General features: G+C 33.8%; 1 protein-coding gene across 1 annotated transcript in view; it reads right to left on the bottom strand.

The window, feature by feature from the left end:
* The window catches only part of LOC149779990 (dynein regulatory complex subunit 4-like), a 32,206-nt gene extending 14,258 nt beyond the window's left edge, over positions 1-17,948 (bottom strand). Inside the window, exons 1-5 of the mRNA XM_089936715.1 lie at positions 17,796-17,948; positions 12,919-13,032; positions 8,377-8,574; positions 6,512-6,718; positions 3,052-3,312 (exon numbers count right to left, since the gene is read on the bottom strand). Coding sequence (XP_089792841.1) covers positions 3,052-3,312; positions 6,512-6,718; positions 8,377-8,574; positions 12,919-13,032; positions 17,796-17,798 — 783 coding nt within the window. The 5' untranslated portion in view covers positions 17,799-17,948. The remainder of the gene's footprint in view (positions 1-3,051; positions 3,313-6,511; positions 6,719-8,376; positions 8,575-12,918; positions 13,033-17,795) is intronic.
* Between the last annotated feature and the right edge of the window lie 393 nt (positions 17,949-18,341).

Consider the following 18,341-nt stretch of genomic DNA (forward strand, 5'->3'; position numbering starts at 1 on the left):
CAATAAAAACATTTCAGCATGGTGGCCATATTGGATGCAAGATGGACACGAGTACATTTAGGATCAAGAAGCAAAGTCTATTCTTGGACATATATGAGGATAAGAAAATCCCTTCAGAAGCTATTGTAGCAATTATAACATTTTCAAGCTGGCTGTCATAGTGACCAAATTTGATGTCCAATTGGAACTAGGTTCATTTAGGACTAACTAGACATTATGAGAAGTCTTTTAGTAAAACCTCCATGTTGATATTACCATACGTTTAGGAAGACATCATTTTCATTTAGGTCTAACTAGACCTTGGGACAAATGTGTGTGCAAAGTTTCACGGCACTCCTTCCTTAGAAGAAGTAATAATAACAAATCTGCCCTAATTGACATAAGGATGATGGATCGACAGGAAGCCATCCCATAAGCTCTTTGATCTATGACTAAAAGCTCATGAGAAAAACATTTATATGAGTTTTTAAAATACTCAACAGAATCGGACCAAATAAGACAGAAGGATTTCAATCCTGTATAAATGATGCCAAACAGTGGAAAACCTGTATATAAATTCCATAAAACATATATGGCCATTGCTTCCATAAATTTAAAAAACCTTCAAATATTTCTCAAAAACTGTTCGTCAGAATTTAATCAAATTTGACAAAAAGCATACTGACATGAAGATTAAAAAAAAATAAAAACGATGCTTTTCCACCATCCATTATGACAGCTGCTTGTTACAAGTTGAGAAACAACTACTCAAATACTAGACAAATAAATTTACCAAATGCAATGCAACCTGACATTATTGTCTTTCAAATTTTACCAAATGCAATGGAAAGCATCCTCACATTAATGTCTTTCAAATTTTACCAAATGCTATGGAAAGCAACCTGACATTAATGTCTTTCAAATTTTACCAAATGCAATGGAATGCATCCTCACATTAATGTCTTTCAAATTTTACCAAATGCAATGGAAAGCAACCTGCCATTAATGTCTTTCAAATTTTACCAAATGCAATGGAATGCAACCTGACATTAATGTCTTTCAAATTTTACCAAATGCAATGAAAAGCAACCTGACATTAATGTCTGTCAAATTTTACCAAATGCTATGGAATGCATGCTGACATTAATGTCTTTGAAATTTTACCAAATGCAATGGAATGCAACCTGACATTAATGTCTTTCAAATTCTGACAAATTGTGCTATTCCAGTGTCAAATGGGGCTACCATTTCTAAAAAGTAACAAATCTTCAAAAGGCTTTATCTAAAAAAAATGATCAATATAATTTGATCAAATCTGACAGACAGCATCCTAGCATCAAGGGCTTACACCCTGTACAGATGATGCAGATGCTCTGTCAACTATGTCTCCCTTTACTAACAGTAGGAAAACTTTTAAATGACTTCTTTTCAAACAAAATTTGGCAAAATTTAAATGAAAGCATCCCTGGATGAAGGTCTCAAGTTTAGTGAAAATCGTGTTGAACAGTTTTTTGAGAACAATCTGTTGAAAGATTTTTCTATTTTTAGTAATGGTGTTTAAACTTGATAACACATTGATATCAAATAAGAAAATCCTTAATGCCTGAATGCTCCTGTAACATTTGATGCAAATGGATTAAGTGATTTTTGAGATGTAAATAACCTTTTATTGGCGATGGGCCATGCTAAAACTCATTTGGCCTTATGACCGTGTGAGTCCCAAACAGCTTGCGGCACAAATTCCCGTGTGTCTTACAAGCCCTGGCTGAACTTATGAGGTAAATAAGTGTGACTTAAATTCTATAATCAATCATCCAATCTCAAAAGTAGAATTTCATCTTTTAAATGTTGACCTTTTTCAATTCAGATTGCAATCTTTTACATGTAAATCAATTTGTTTTAATAGTCAAGTTACAGGATTTTAATAAGCACTGCAGCTCATTTAAATAACAAGGACTTATGGCAACATATAACTTATGTTTGATACCTGTACATTATGTGACAACATATAACTTATGTTTGATACCTGTACATTATGTCACAACATGTAACTTGTTTGATACCTGTACATTATGTGACAACATATAACTTGTTTGATACCTGTACATTATGTGACAACATATAACTTGTTTGATACCTGTACATTATGTGACAACATATAACTTGTTTGATACCTGTACATTATGTGACAACACGTAACTTGTTTGATACCTGTACATTATGTGACAACATATAACTTGTTTGATACCTGTACATTATGTGACAACATATAACTTGTTTGATACCTGTACATTATGTGACAACATATAACTTGTCTGATACCAGTACATTATGTGACAACACATAACTTGTTTGATACCTGTACATTATGTGACAACATATAACTTGTTTGATACCTGTACATTATGTGACAACATATAACTTGTTTGATACCTGTACATTATGTGACAACATATAACTTGTTTGAAACCTGTACATTATGACCATAGTTTAATATGGATGAAATCTACAACTAATTATTTTCTACCCTCATTTTTAGTCACCTCACATGCAAACAAATTAATTATGTAGGGCCATATGCTTTTGTAGTTGAGGAAACTACAACTATGTACTAAATTGTGCATTTCCTGTCATATTTGTGTCTGTACCAAAAGTCTATTTTAGCACCATAAAGCCATTTTCATTTTATTACATTTTCATTTTATTATAGTGCTTTACACAGTCATTTTTTGTTTTAAATTCGGCACTGAAAATTGCTGGAGAAAGATAAATGTTTTGATTAGTACAACTGAGCATCAGAAGTAATATTTACATTATAAACTAACATTTACTACTTTGTGATTAATTTCTTTAGACTAAAATTGAGACATACTAATCCATTTACAAACAGAGATCCGTCCTAGCACTGACACACGGTTTCACAAATCCATAATTTATCATTCTAAGTTGCATCAACATCCAACCAATGCGATTTTATTCTAATTACACTGGTTCCAAAATTTATAGTTGTATCTTAAAATTACAGAAACCAGCTATGAAAATACTGAAAAGGTAAAATCTGATTGAACTTACCTTCAGTGTGTTAATCAAAGCAAGATTATTTAATGTAATATCATTATAGTAGTTCTTGATATCACTGAAAGCTTTTTCATGATTCTTCATCAAGGTATTAATCTGTCCATTCTTTCTCTCCTCTATTTCATGAATCTCTGTCTTCCTTCTCAGATCCAGCTCATCACGAAGTGCACGCATTTTCTTTTCATATTTGGCTTCAATTTCTCTGGCCTGTCTCTCAAAGTCATCCCTAAGCATTGTAATTTCTTCATCATTTTTCTGAAATAAATGAGCTTAACTTGTAGAAACATGTTGTTACACTGCATTCTGCTTAAAAGTGAAAAAAGGTAAATGAGTGATTTGCTGACATGAACTACTTTCAATTCAAACATTCTTCTGACATACAAATTGATGCAAGAATCTTAACAAATCAAAATCTGCCATATTGAGAAAACAATCTTTCAATATCACTTATAAATGGAATATATTTATGACCTAATTAGCCTACATTAACTTCAGTGTGCATTTTCTTCTGCTTTGCAGTGTTATATTATTTTCTGACCACACATACAGATTTCTTAACTCACAGAATTGTCGGAAATCAGACTCAGTATGCAACCATCATGCTTCAGTAGTAGAAATTACCTTATTTTATCAATACCAAGCCTTGCTCAATTCATGTAAAATAAACTAAAAGATAGGATAAAATACCGTAAAATACTGTATACCCCCTATTAAAAGCCTCACTATTACACATATCTTGATGTAATGAACAACCACATTGGATCGCAAAGAATGTAAGAATAAACAGAATACTTTCTTATTAGAAATGACTGATTTTTATTTTCCCCACTAATTTAAATCATTAACCTATTACACATTCAAAAATATATTTCTTATATGAACATGTCCTGTTGAAAGAAACAGATGATATGCTGTCAAGATGATCTATCATTATAATAATACGTATAAGCTCCATGACCCTAACAAAACACATGACCTAAGGGCAGGAATACCACAAAAAGAAGTACATAATATTGTACAGTAATATATTTCAAGATAGGGTGTAAACTGGATGCAAAATTACTATAATCAAATAAAAAGAACAATATTTTTGTCCTAATGGTCTCATACAAAGATATAATCCAAGAGCAGGTGCAGTGCAATGTGAGAAGTAAGGAAGTAATGTCATATTCAAAATATGCATTAAATTCTTGACTCTAGGACACACCATTGAATAATGATGTCCAGGACAGTGAGAAAGGGAAGCATGGGTTAACAATCCCACTATGAAGTGAATCAAGTATGGAGTTTTTTAAATATCAGAAGAAAAATTAACCTAAAAGTGTCCTACTTCTTCCCCCCTTGGCCCAATCATGGGACACAACAATAGCGACAACACAGTATATGGAGAAAGTGAAATCTGGTGTTACATAATACAGCTAATTTGTAGTAAATTGGATTAAAATTAAAACATACATGAGCAAATCAAATTTGTTACCAAAGACTGTCCTACATAATGACCCATGGACTTGACCCAGGGGTCAAAATAGTAAAATCCATAAGGTTAGTGTGTGATGATGTCATATTCCAAACATGGCTTGAATTGGTTAAGGAAATATATGTGAAAAGAAACCCTTAATCAAGACCATAATTAAAATGTGTCTTCATTATAACTCATGGTCAATAACCCCACAAAGTGATTGTTGCTGTTGTTGTTGTTGTTGTGGGGTTTAACGCCATTTTTCAGCACGATAGGCTATACATGGCGGCCAGTATTAATGGTGGAGGAAGAACCCCGGAAAACCCCGGAAAGAACCACCGACCCACGAGAAGCTACTGGCAAGCTTTCTCACATGCCCACATTGGCTGAATCTTAGACTCGAACTGCCGCAGACAGAGGTGAGATGGCAGTGATCCGTAACGAAGAGCGCCTTAGACCACTCGGCCACTCGGGGCCCCCCACAAAGTGATAGAACTCAGGGGCAGGAGTGGTATTAACAGAAGGACAGTATATGGTGATAATGTATTCCAGATATGAAGCCAGTTTTGGTAAGGGTTTAATGAGTTTTAATTACTACAAAACACTTTAACCAAAATGTGTCTCCAATATAATTCTTGGTCTCAGAACCTAAAGCATGTACTTAACCAGGTGACAGGGGTGTTACTTTGGGAAGCTGTGCATGTGATGCAAACCTGTCAATCTTAACAAGACTATCACAGTAAGACAGTTGATATTTTTCAAACAGTTTTACCAGTTTTAGCAACATGACATCATGTATTGCTATTGTTAAGTTGGAAACATGTATTTAACAAGTTTGGTATCTGAAACTGATGCAGTGCCAGTAAACATTATGTTCAACTGAAAAGTTTGTAAAGTATATGTTGACCATATTTACTTCTAGTACAGCAGCACAAACTTCAGTTACAAACCCTTTGCTGCTCAATGGATTGTTGCTATCTCTCAATTTGTCATGATTCTTTTATTTTTTTCTTCTATTTCATATGATGACACCAGTAAGACATACTAAAATCGTCACATTATGTCCAACAAATGCAACTGTTTCTTCCTGGTTTTATTCACAAGAATCTGAATATTCCTTTGTATTCAACTGTACTATTACAATTTTATTAAAACTTTTTAAGATGCATATTTTCTCTTTGGTCTTTAACATGTATTAATTGCATGGCATCATTTAAAAAAAAAAACTATAATCAAGAGTTTGATCATGCAGACACTTTGCATGAAAAGTTACGTCCAGTTTAAAGCATCTATGGTACACTGTAAAGTTAGTCAGGATCAAAATCAAACATGGTTGAGCCAATTATCCAGATTTTACCCAACAATCATAATTTCGTAGCTTTGCTTTCATTTCATAAGTCTGTATTTTTAGGGTCATTTTCATACTTACAGCAAAGTTGTAAGGTTTGGCAGGTCTGGTGATGATGTTAGATTGCAAATATAAGTATATTAGAAAAGGGGTTATTGAAATACAAATGATGAGAAAATTTCAACTACAATGTGCCTCGATCATAATTCTTGACTCTATGGTCCTATCCAGGGGAAGAACTCAAAGGCAAGAGTGGTACTAACAGAGGAGAAGAATGGAATAATTTTATACTCAAAATATCAAGTGAACAGGATAAGAGTTTACTATGCAACAAGTCCTTGAAAACAACTGAACAAAAAACATTGGCTAAATTTGTTTTCATTATACATGGCCTTACTGAGGGACAGGACACTGGGGCGTGAGTGGTATTAACAGAAGATTTTCACATTATATTCCAAATATGGAATGAATCATACATTCTTGCATGTGAATTCCAATATTTGTTTTAGAAATGTGGTCCTGCATTTTTTCCATCCCCAAAAATCTACTGAGAATTCTTAATTTTATGTAAAAACAGGTAATTGATTTGGATGTGAGGTGAAACATATTAAGTAACACTAAACAAATATTTTTCCATAATAATGAACCTTTTTAAGATTTTTGATGATGTCTTCATGTGAAAGTTCCTGTTCTTTAAGTTCCACTTTCAGAGCTCTCTTGTCTTTCCGCAGATCTCGTTCCTCACCATGGTGCTCATCCTGGGCCAATTTCAGTGATACCACACCTTCGGCTCGCAGCTCAGAAATGTTGTTTTGGTGTTCATAGAGCAAATGCTTCACTTTTTGTTTATAAACCTAAAAGGAAAAAAAGCACACCATGCTCAAATTCACACACAGAAAAAAAAATGCAACTCAGACTTTATTTTTCTAATTTCACATCTAGTTTTTTCAAATTTCTGTACCCTGACACAGGCGTAAGTAAACTTGCCCATACTACTTGAGACCAACATTAAATAAGTGAAATAAAAAAATCAATGAAATTTTTTATGGATATAAATACTAAAGTAATTTCATAATGAAATTCAACAGATTACATATTATGGCCATAGTAACAAACCAAAAATACAGCATACTTGACCGACCTAATGCTTAAAAGTTTCAAATTATGTTAAAAGCATTACATTTTTCTAACCCATAAAACCTGACAATTTCAGAAAAAATCCATAAAAGGAATCTCCCTTGCTTTCAAGACTTGTCAATATTTGATCCATGTAGAAACAAAAAAAAATCTTATTTCAAACCTGTTACAATTTTAATCTTTTTAAAACCTCAATCACAGAAAATTATTGAAATAAAAAATATTAACTTTATTTTTCATATGTGAATAAACTCTGATTGCCTATTTATTGTATATTATCTTGGGCTTAAATGTATTGAATTGTGAATATTAAAAGTTATTTGATAATAAAAAAAAGCATTTTTGGTATTGGTTTGCATAGTCTATATTGTGGTCCAAGCCATTCATTAATTATGTATAAGCATTTTGTAGACAGACAGTAAAAACACCCGAATGCAACATAAAGATAGATTAGACACTGCAGTAAAGAACAAATGATTGTGGTAGCTTTGAAATAAAGTGTAGATAATTTGTTGCTCAAGTTATGCTACAGTTATGAAAATAGGTATACTTCAGAACATGACAACAAATTGTTAGTCAAACTCAATGGATAAAACCATCATCAGAAATCTGCAATAGCAAGTGGAAAACTGCTACCTAGTTTACTGTTTGTCTCCTGGTGAAAATTCTTGAAAATCTTTGCTCCCAAGAATTTTGAGAGAAATATGAACTCATAGTGAAACTTTTGCCACCAAACTGAAAAGTATGTAGCAAAAATTGTGTTTCATCTGAATTCTAACCCTGTAAACCAAAGTCTCTGTAAGCAAGGTAAATTAAAAATTCTGAAGAGCACAATTTTTCAGGAAAGACATTTAATACAAACATGGACTGTTACAATACAAAATTTACTTTTTAAGTGTTCAAATCGTACGGGTTTTGCCATATTATTAATTAAAAAATTTTTTAACAAAAAATGTTTAAACTGAAGTTTTTCAAACAAGGTTTATAGTTTGTTTTTTTTTTTATACTTAAAACCTGTTGCTTTCATTATAACTGGAACATGCCCAATATATACCAAAGTTCATACTGTAATAACTACAGTAAAACCTTAAATAGCTTTCACCCAATTACAGAAGCTAAATATGGGAATTTTCAAACATGATATTAAACATCTTTTTAATTAAAAACAGGGATTTTTCTTACCTTAATTTGTATTATATACATTTTGAACCCTTTTCACTTTACCTGTTATTATAAGGATACAATGTCTCCATATTAGACACTATTGTGGTCTCATGAGAAGATCTAATCATCAAAGCATATCATTGTTTGAAGATCTAAATCTAAACTTCAAAGCATATTCTTTTTAGTTAAGAGAGTTGTCAGATATATTTACCTTTATCTCTATTTGGTGTCTTTCCTCTGCATCCTCCATTTCTCTGTCCTTATTTCTTAGCTCCGCTTTTTTTTCTTCTAGCTGTCGCTTGGTTATTTCCCAGAATGTATTCACTTTGTCTCTCTCTAACTGGAAATAGTTCCTCTCCTCTCTTTCCCTATCCAACTCCTCTCGGAGACGCACAATGTGCTCCTCCAGCTGAAAAAAACAAACTGAGCACATTAGTATCATCAGTTTGTTTAATACTAACTAGAAATGAATTTTGTTATCCCAAAAAGAAAATTGGTCACAATATCAATCTTTATTTATTACTAAGTGTAAACTGAAAGGATAAAGTTTCTGATTATTATTACTTTTAAAACAATATCAGCAATTATTTAGATTTTCAAAGAAATATTGGCTTGGTAGAATAGAATGGCAAAGGGACATACTTCATGTGCCTATTGTTTCAGGAATATGGACTGTAAGTAGAATACGTGTTTGGAGGTTCGGGGTTTTGTGTGGATGTTAATTATGAAATCCTCCCATCAATGAAAGATACCTGTAATCCAAAAGGGAATTGAACAACATAAGTAGAACATTCAGGTTCTGGAATAAAATGTAGATGATATCATGATGATCATCCTACTGAAGCTGACAAATTAGGTGACAGACTGGAACTTTAAACACTGCCAGCTTGGAGGGAACACCATGCTGCAGTACTATGTCTGTCATGTCATAGAATCTGGATCATTCAGTGGGAGATGGAATCTGAATCATTCAGTGGGAGACGGAATCTGATCCTTCTCATGGCATAAATAGTGATGTGGTTGACTACCGGTAATTTACTCTTTTTGAACAAGAAGCCATTTGATCAGGAGAAAATATCTGTGCATCAGTTTGCAGGAGGAAGTTAGGAAAACACTTGTTGCTCCAACAACAGATCTCAACTAAATGACTACTACTGCCTACAAGAGATGCTGACTCATAGGTTTAAACCCTAACAATGCAATCTTGCAATCTGATGTAAATTTAAAAACAGAAGCAGGCAAAAAGACAAGTCTTTGAGAGGCAATGGGTATGTTTGTTTTCAGATACTTAGCTAACTAGTTTTTCCTTCAATGCCACATGATAGTTTGGAAAAATATGTCACAGATCAGTACATAAATGGTTTATGCAACAATCAGTTGAAAAACATTTTACAAAATTTAATGATCATTACACCCCTGAGCATGCTGTAGCTTTAGCAGTTGAATTTGATGCTTTTTTTATGGCTCTACAGAATGAATTTGCAAGCCCACTTTAGACAGTGAAAAACATCCACTTTTGGTACAAAGCTTCACACTAGAATGTGTTGCCAAACTTTTGGATGATAAACTATAATTTAAAAAAATTCACAAAATGTGTGTATATGACTTTGATTTTTAATGTAGCTTTAACAATTTTTCAGTCATATCGCTTCGATGTCTGCAGCTGACAATTTATAGTGTTGTCTAGCACTAGGACATCATGCCACAGGCATGTAGAATGATGTCTCACCCAGTCAGAATATCCTGACACCAGGCCAACCAGTCCTAACATTAACCTGTTAATGCTGACCGCCAAGTGAGGCAGCTGTTAGTGCCATCTTTGTAAATCTTTGGTATGACTCGGCCAGGGATTGAACACATGACCTCTTGCATCCAAGGCAGACATGCTAACCACTAGGCCACCAGAGCGGTTTTACAAACTGGGAGTTACTAAGATTTAAATGAATGATGGGTAACTCCCCCAACAAATACTCTCCTAAAAGGGAAGTTTAGGACCCTGCCTCCAGGATAAACAATGGTAAACAAAGACCCAGATCCAAGATTAGGTGCTTTTATTGCAAGAAATAGTTAGTGTCCAGATTCTATTCATTAAAAAGCTGAAAAAGAGGTTTTTCTCACTCAGATAAAATGAAGAGAACAAGAAAATTTAAACAGAGCCGAATATGAGGTTTAGACCTTAACAGAATAACAGCCATTTTATCAAATCAAGCCCACATTAACCAAAATCTCATTAAAATAAATTTGAAGACTGTAAAGGAACTGGCCAAGACTTGATTCTGAGTTTGAAACAGCAGCAGAAAGTGTCAAGGCTCTGATTTCAGGTAAAAATGGTAGTCATTATTTCAGCTCAAACGGCTACAAAATTCTGCTCTGTATGCTACTGTAAATATAAACAAGGTCAAAAGAAATTTCTTGTGCAGATACTGTAAGAGTCATAAATGGTTTTCTGGCTACAAAACCAAGGCAATATCTAGAAAACTGGTGGCAAAACACAAGCAAAAGCAACAGGCAGCTGACTTCTAAATGCAATGTAAATCCCTGTTCATTTTTTGTGGGTCTATAGAGTAGAAGCATTTTAGTGAAAAGGACCTGTAAAGTCATTAAAACACTTAAAGAAGATATTAGCCTATCTTCCAACAAAATACACCATTTTCTCTCTTTAATAATCTACACTGCTATTTTCATTTAATAATTTTTGATGACTTAGCCAAAGAAAAATAAATCTGTAAATAGTCTGGGACAAGAAAATATTCTAAATTCTGCTGATTTAATAACGTGAATGTCAAAAAGACTCACCAAGAAATTTTTCAAAGCTCTTTTTAGAATAAACTGACCATCTGCATATATTAATATTCATTCTTACAGCTGTTTGTTGGACCTGTTAAATTTTCTATGCTTAAAATAAGATAATCTGAATTTAATGTTGGATATTGTTGTGCTGCACCTGAAAAAATAATTATTTTGTTTCAATTATTATAAAATGTTTATCCATTCTATAATTTTGTTCTGCTGCTTGGTGAAAATGTTCCAGTGTAACACTTATCTTGAGAAAAGGGAGAACGCCAATGAAGTACATGTAGTTTATCTGGGACTTTAAATGAAAAAAAGACAATTAAAGATGTATTCATTTTACTTTAACATACAGCATAGTTAATACAGCTGAATATGTTGTGGTATTAATATGCATTTTAATTAAGACATATATGATGAAGTCAGTATGTGCTATGAGTTATTGCCTAATTCGCCATAAAAAGGATGCATTTCATTTGGTTGAAACGTGCTTTCTTGACCTATGAAAATACATCTCCTGAAACCAGTGTTAGAAGCACTTTATTGGGTTGAAATATTGGACAAACAGCACATTCAGGTTGAGTTCTCAGTCAGCCATGGCCACCAAAGTCTCTCTATGAAAATTACAGGACAGCCCACCATCAACTACAGCTCCCTATAAATAGTATGTGAGACTACCATAATTAAAACTCCCTATGAATGGTAGAACAATTCTGACTACATCCGGGGTCCACTATTCAGGTGAAACAGCTGCCTAACACCTACGAGTCTCATTTTGCCTCAACATGTCCAAAGATCAAAGTTTGCTTTGACCTTCTTCATTATCAGCCTCCACCCCCTTTACTTCAATGTAAAGTGTTAACTTTTGTGTCAGTTTTCCTTTCAAAGAGAAAGATGGAAAGTTATATCTGAAAATTGAACAAGTTGTTCTTTTATCCTACTATATTAAAATTTGCACGAATCCAACTTGTGATTTTGTGAGTCTGTCAAAATAGAGACAATTGCTAAATTTCAGTGATTATCTTTTGTTTCAATCCTACATCAAGAAAATTTATTCAATATACACAAAAGGGGAATAAACTTTTGGAAAGCATGAATATGATCTCTCATGTGCACACTTATGTATCTATCTACTGTCACTAAAACTTACATCTTTCATGTTAGATGCCCTTTCTCTCATTGTTTTTTTTAAAAACTCTTTCTCTCTCCTCACCCAAACACCAGCATGTATACTAACCACAACACTCAAATGCAGACAAATGCATTATCTATTTCTCATACTACTCACTTATTTTTTAAGTTCTTTGAACCTGTCTATTCCTTTTTCTTAGGAATCCAAATACCAACTTTGTACCTGCTTCCTTCTTTCAGTCAATACCTGAGCACATTGATGCACTTCATATAGAGCACAATGTGTGCATACATACACACACACAACACAATGCAGATAATCTGGCATATTATTTTAGGTGAAAATTTCGCTTTCTTTTCACAGTATATATGTGTTTGCAAAACCGTTTTTAAAAATGGGAAAATTGCCTTAACGGCATGAAATTCTAGAAAATGTATTTACATACACACTAAATAATACTTATCAAATTTCATTTATTTATATTAAGTGATTTGTACATAACCATGGCAACAAGGTTTTCTTTTGTTTTAAAGTCTCAGTTCTAAAAGTTCAGTAATGTATTTTAAAAATCAACAAAATGCTTTAATGGAATCAAAATCTAATCAGGACATCTACATTAGATTTTTATGCCGTTACAACATTTATGTATGCATTAAAATTTGACTACTAAATTTGGTTATTTACATAAGTGGTTTTTGTACCATTCTGCTAACAAATGTATTAGTACTGGCAGATGTATGTAAAGACTGAGAAATGGAAAGCTAAGACCAAACAAGATGACAACTGCAAGCAGTGTAAGCCTAAAAAATGGTTCAATGATTTACATCAGACCTGTTCTTTAGTCATTTCTGCTGTGGCCACTCCATCAATTACAGTTGGTGTCTTGGCCTTCCCAGACTTCTTTCCTTTCTTCCCCTTCTTTCCGCTCTTCTTTTTTTTTGGCGGCTGAAAATAAATCAGATATGTTCTAATTACAAACCGCACTTCAATAAACAATTGTTTCGCATGTATATGTACCCAATTTGTCAACTAACTCATGCCATTTGATGTTACAAACAGTAATAGTGTTTTGGTTCTTCATCATCACATGTCAGCTGATAACCATCAGACCAGAAAGACTTTTTTTTAACTGTTAAACTGTATAATAGCTCCTTTGTTTTAAATTGTTAAAGCTTATGTAAAAATCCAAATCACACACACTCACTCGTTTAAAATATAATCTGTTAGGAGACACCACTAATTACAGAAAAATACAATGAAAATAATAAAGAGAAAAACTTCATGGTACATAATTATACTATAATAAATGAAGTGATTGATTTTAGCAATTTTACATGCTTCATAGATGACTGGTTGGATACATCACTGCATTTGAATTGGTTAATTATAACAATTTTAATCAAATTACCACCAGGTAACTACCATCACTTGACCAAAAGCAAAATAATAGTTATAGTCTACATTTTGCAATCATTAAAATCTGTATTTGGCTGAAATTTTGGTGAATCCAACACCAGCAGATATGTAATAGTCATACTATGAAATCAGTTACTATTTGTATCCACTTTCTGCCTTCAGTCAACGATAGTCAGTAGTATATGTTCACAAAGTTCCTAACAGCTACTTATCAGCACTTTTGATGCTAAGTTTTAGTATTAAATAAAAGGCTTACTGTTGTCACAGAAGCAAATACTATAAAACTAATAAGACATTGATTAGTGAAAAACTAATCTTCTAATATGGACTAAGAAATTCAATGATATTAAGTTACGATATTTTGGTCTAACATATTGTTTCAAGCAATGCAAAGCAGACCATATTAAAAAAAATTTGTCAATATTCTTTCAATATAGCACATAAAGTTACAATCTATCACAGCCAAACATAAAGTCGCTATTACATGTTTAACAAAACATTACACTAAAATCTATCTTCAAAGAAAATGTAACTTCCACCTCTTTGTAATAAAGCATATTTTTATTATAAGCAATTTTACATCTGGAACTACAATTAAATTTGTAGAAGAGAGACAGAGACAGAAAGTGTCTAAGCATTTGCAATATTTGCAGATCATAATAGTAATGAACATAATTTTTTGTTAAACATTATGACAGGGGCTGCTGTCTCTTTCAGATATCTCGATAGACTGTAACAAATGACATAGCTAAATATGGGAAGGAAAGAAAAACAAGAGAACAAGAGATTATCAGTTTGTAGTGGCATATTTCATTAACTGTGTTTCACATTTCATGTGTTTACATGTATTCCTGGAAAATTTAATCGGACCCAAACCTGTGCATTTTGAAAACAAAATAACAAGTTTAAAATAATATTTTATTTAATTAAACTATTGCTAGATTCATATTTCTTTTTGATTCTATTCAATATTATATTAGCGAAAGTGTTGGATAATGCTCTTTTCAATTTTATAATAAGATTCAGTGAGCAAATCTAACACAATAACCAGTGAGATCTGGCATGTTTCTTAAGTGTTTGCTGATTGCACACTCACACTGGAGCAAAGGTTAGTCCATTTTTTCTGCCTATACCGCCCTCCTCCAAGTAGAAAAAACAAGCTGGCTGACTCTCTCTTTTTGGAGCAGTTTCCAAATCCCTTGGACTATGGAAATTTGATAGGAAACAACCTGATTATTCTTGGAGATTTCAACTTTCACTTTGACTGTTCCAGAAACCCAAATACATCAAAACTCATAGATTCCATTAATGTTTTCAACCTCAAACAATCAGTTAACCAACCCACCCATAAACATGGTTACATTTTAGACTGGAATCTTCATAGACTTGATGATAACATTCTACGGTCCTCCATGGTATCCCATGACCTTGCATCAGATCACCGCTGCATTATATGCCATCTTGACGTATCAGTCCCTAACCCTCCACCTTTATCTGCTACTAAGAGAAATCTCCATATGATAAATAGAACCAAACTAATGCACGACATCCAAGCTAACCTAACAACTTGCTTACCTCCTACCACAGAACAACCTGATAACTGCCTGCATTCATTGCTTAACAAACATGCCCCAGCTACCAAGTGCAGAGTATCAATTCAAAAGTGTTCTCCATGGTATAGCAGTGTTAGGGACCAGCTTCGCACTGCTAAAAGAGACAGCCGTAAAGCTGAGAGGCTTTGGCTTTCCACCAGACTCACTATTCATAAGTAAATCTATCAAGCCGCTAAGAAGAATGTCACAAATATAGTTCATGCAGTGAAATCAGCCCACTATACTACTAAGATCATGGAAAGTTCCAGCTACAAAGAGCTCTTCGAGATTACTAACAAGCTAATGTCAAGGAACAAATCTTCACCACTTCCAACTACCTTCTCTCCAGTCATCCTTCCAGAAATGTTTGCAAATTTCTTCCGTGACAAAGTACAAACCATTAGTGATAAGTTTGACACCACAATTTCAATTGACTCGTCATCACCATACAGTTGGGATACAGAATTTGAGCGGCAACCATTAGCGGTATTTGAACCTGTCTCTATGGAATTTGTACATACAATCCTGATGAAGAGTGAACCAAAGTCACGTGAACTTAATCCAATTCCAACATCACTGATGCTTGAGTGCTTAGATCCAGTATTGCCTTCACTAACTGATGTTATTAATACATCTCTCTCATCCGGGGAATTCCCATCATTTTTAAAAACTGCCATTGTAAAGCCTCTGCTGAAGAAACCAACACTAGACCATAACAATTTAAAGAACTACTGCCCAGTTTCTAATCTCCCATTCATATAAAAAATCTTAGAAAAGGTTGTTCTATCCAAGCTTGTATCTCATCTAAATTCAAACAGTCTTTTTAGCAATGTACAATCTGCATATTGCCCTTGCCACAGTACTGAAACTACTCTTCTAAAAGTAGACCTGTTCTCTTCATTCTGTACACTCATTCGCTCTCAAGTGTCATAGATCATCATCCAGTGTCTCACCAATTGTACGCTGATGACAGCCAAATATACAAATCTAGCCACCCAAATGAAGTTGATGCTACCATCCAAGGTGTAGAGAGGTGCATTTCTGATGTGAAATCATGGATGACATGCAACAAGCTGCAGATGAATGATGATAAAACTGAGGCCATTCTGATCACAACACAAAGACTTTCTAATTCACATCCTTTACCTCAAACAATAAATATCAGCAACACCAACATTACATTCACACAATCAGTACAAAACCTAGGTGTTACTCTGGACAGTACTCTTACATTGCACCAACATGTCATGAACATATGCAAGGCTGCATATCTTGAGTTGAGACGCATCAGCTCAATTCACAAAAAACTTTCAGTTGATGCCACTAAAACACTTGTGTATTCATTAGTACTTTCAAGACTGGACTATTGTAACTCAATTCTGTCTGGTTCATCTCAATATCTGCTCCAGAAACTTCAAAAAGTTCAAAACACAGCTGCTTGGATCATACTTAGAGTACCACAATCAGAGCACACCTCCCTGCTGCTCTGTACCCTACACTGGCTATCCATTCAATCCAGAATCAAACACAACATTTGAGCTCTGTGCTACGTTTCACTGTCGGACTCTAGTCCAACATACCTATCCGACCTTACCCATGTGTACACACCAGCAAGATACCTATGCTCCTCTTCTGACAATTTTATACTCATTATTCCAAGTATGAAAACAAAGTCATATGGACAGCGTTCTTTTGCATACCAGGGCCCAGCAACGTAGAATGAATTGCCCACTGAACTTAGACACAAAGACATAGTGAACACATTCAAGAGGGCTCTCAAAACTCACTTATTTCGACTGCAAGAACATACTTAAAGACCTAATAATATTTCCTACCTTAAATATTCTCAGCATGTTTTTTTTTTATGTTTTCTAATTTCATGGTGTTTGTTTTTGTAATCATATCATTAAATGTTTTTTATCTTATAGGTGTTGCCTAATGATGTAAAGTGCTTAGAGCTTTTAAAGATTAGGCGCTAAACAAAGTCCTCATTATTATTATTGAACAGTGAGAAACCAGTGGAGTCCTGCCTCCAGATACCAGCAAACCATCCTGTTATATCTATCCTCAGCCACTAATCAACTGTAATTTTACATGTAAATTCGGAAGACAATACATGAAACCTCATTGTTTCATCAAAAATCATCATGAACTGCACAGTCTTTGGTTGTTGCAACTGGATTTTTCCCTTCTATCCATCTCACAAATTTATGATAAGTGAAAATGAAACATTACCTATATTTTGGTTTGGTGAGTATTTGAAAAATTAAGAAAAAATGTAAAAGCTATGAACCAAATAGAGATGCATTAAACGGCGGGACTTTTGTAACGATGTCACCAATCCTTCTATAAAATATGTTACTATTCTATCATTGAGAATGAACAAATCAAAGGAATAAAGACAGCCTCTTTGTGATCAACAATTTCCGGTCACTGGTTTAAATTACGTTTTCCTGATAATGACGACCACTATGCTGGACACAGAGTGGATAAATGAAATATCCACCGCGGCAGTACACATTTTACAAAATCCACAATGTTTGTACTGTATCGAGAATGGAACACCTTGGAATAGCACATGACAACCTTATTCTTCACTGAGAAATTGCTTTTATAACTGTTACAAGAAAACGAAGACAAGGTACATGAGATGCATTCATGAATAAAAATAGCTTTGTTTAGCATTGTATCTAGTCATACCATTTCAAATGTTTCCTGACTTTATCTTCTTCTACAACGACAGGCTTATTTTTTTATATGATCCAACTGCTCCAGAATGAGACCCCACACTCCTTTCTTCTCAAAATGGTGGTTGAGTCTTGTTGTCAAGCAACAATGCCCGGATGTAAATAATAGGCTCAAACCTGCTTATGGGTTATTTGCTTCTTATTTCAACCATACAAGCGAATGATTATTTTATTGCAATTTATATTTCTTTAATTTATATTTTCATTCAGAACTTTAAACTTATCTAATTAAGATTGGTACGTAGAAAGTATTTAGATCGAACATCGATCGGTCATTTCCGTCAGGTCTAGAAATAACCTCGAAAGTAGTTGTAGTCAATATGTTAGGTTTGTTGATTCGCCTCCGAAGAAATGTACCACATACATGACGTCAGCAAAAGCCAAAATTGTTACGATGGTCACTTTGTCTCCTTCTGCCTTACAATTGTTACATGAAAACGCAGGTAGTTCAGAATATAGTTGTTTACGAATTACACCCGAGTTCCTCGTCGACTTGAGA

This window comes from Sinohyriopsis cumingii, chromosome 16 (genome assembly GCF_028554795.1).
Source record: "Sinohyriopsis cumingii isolate HCF-2022 chromosome 16, ASM2855479v2, whole genome shotgun sequence".
NCBI classification, from domain to species: domain Eukaryota; kingdom Metazoa; phylum Mollusca; class Bivalvia; order Unionida; family Unionidae; genus Sinohyriopsis; species Sinohyriopsis cumingii.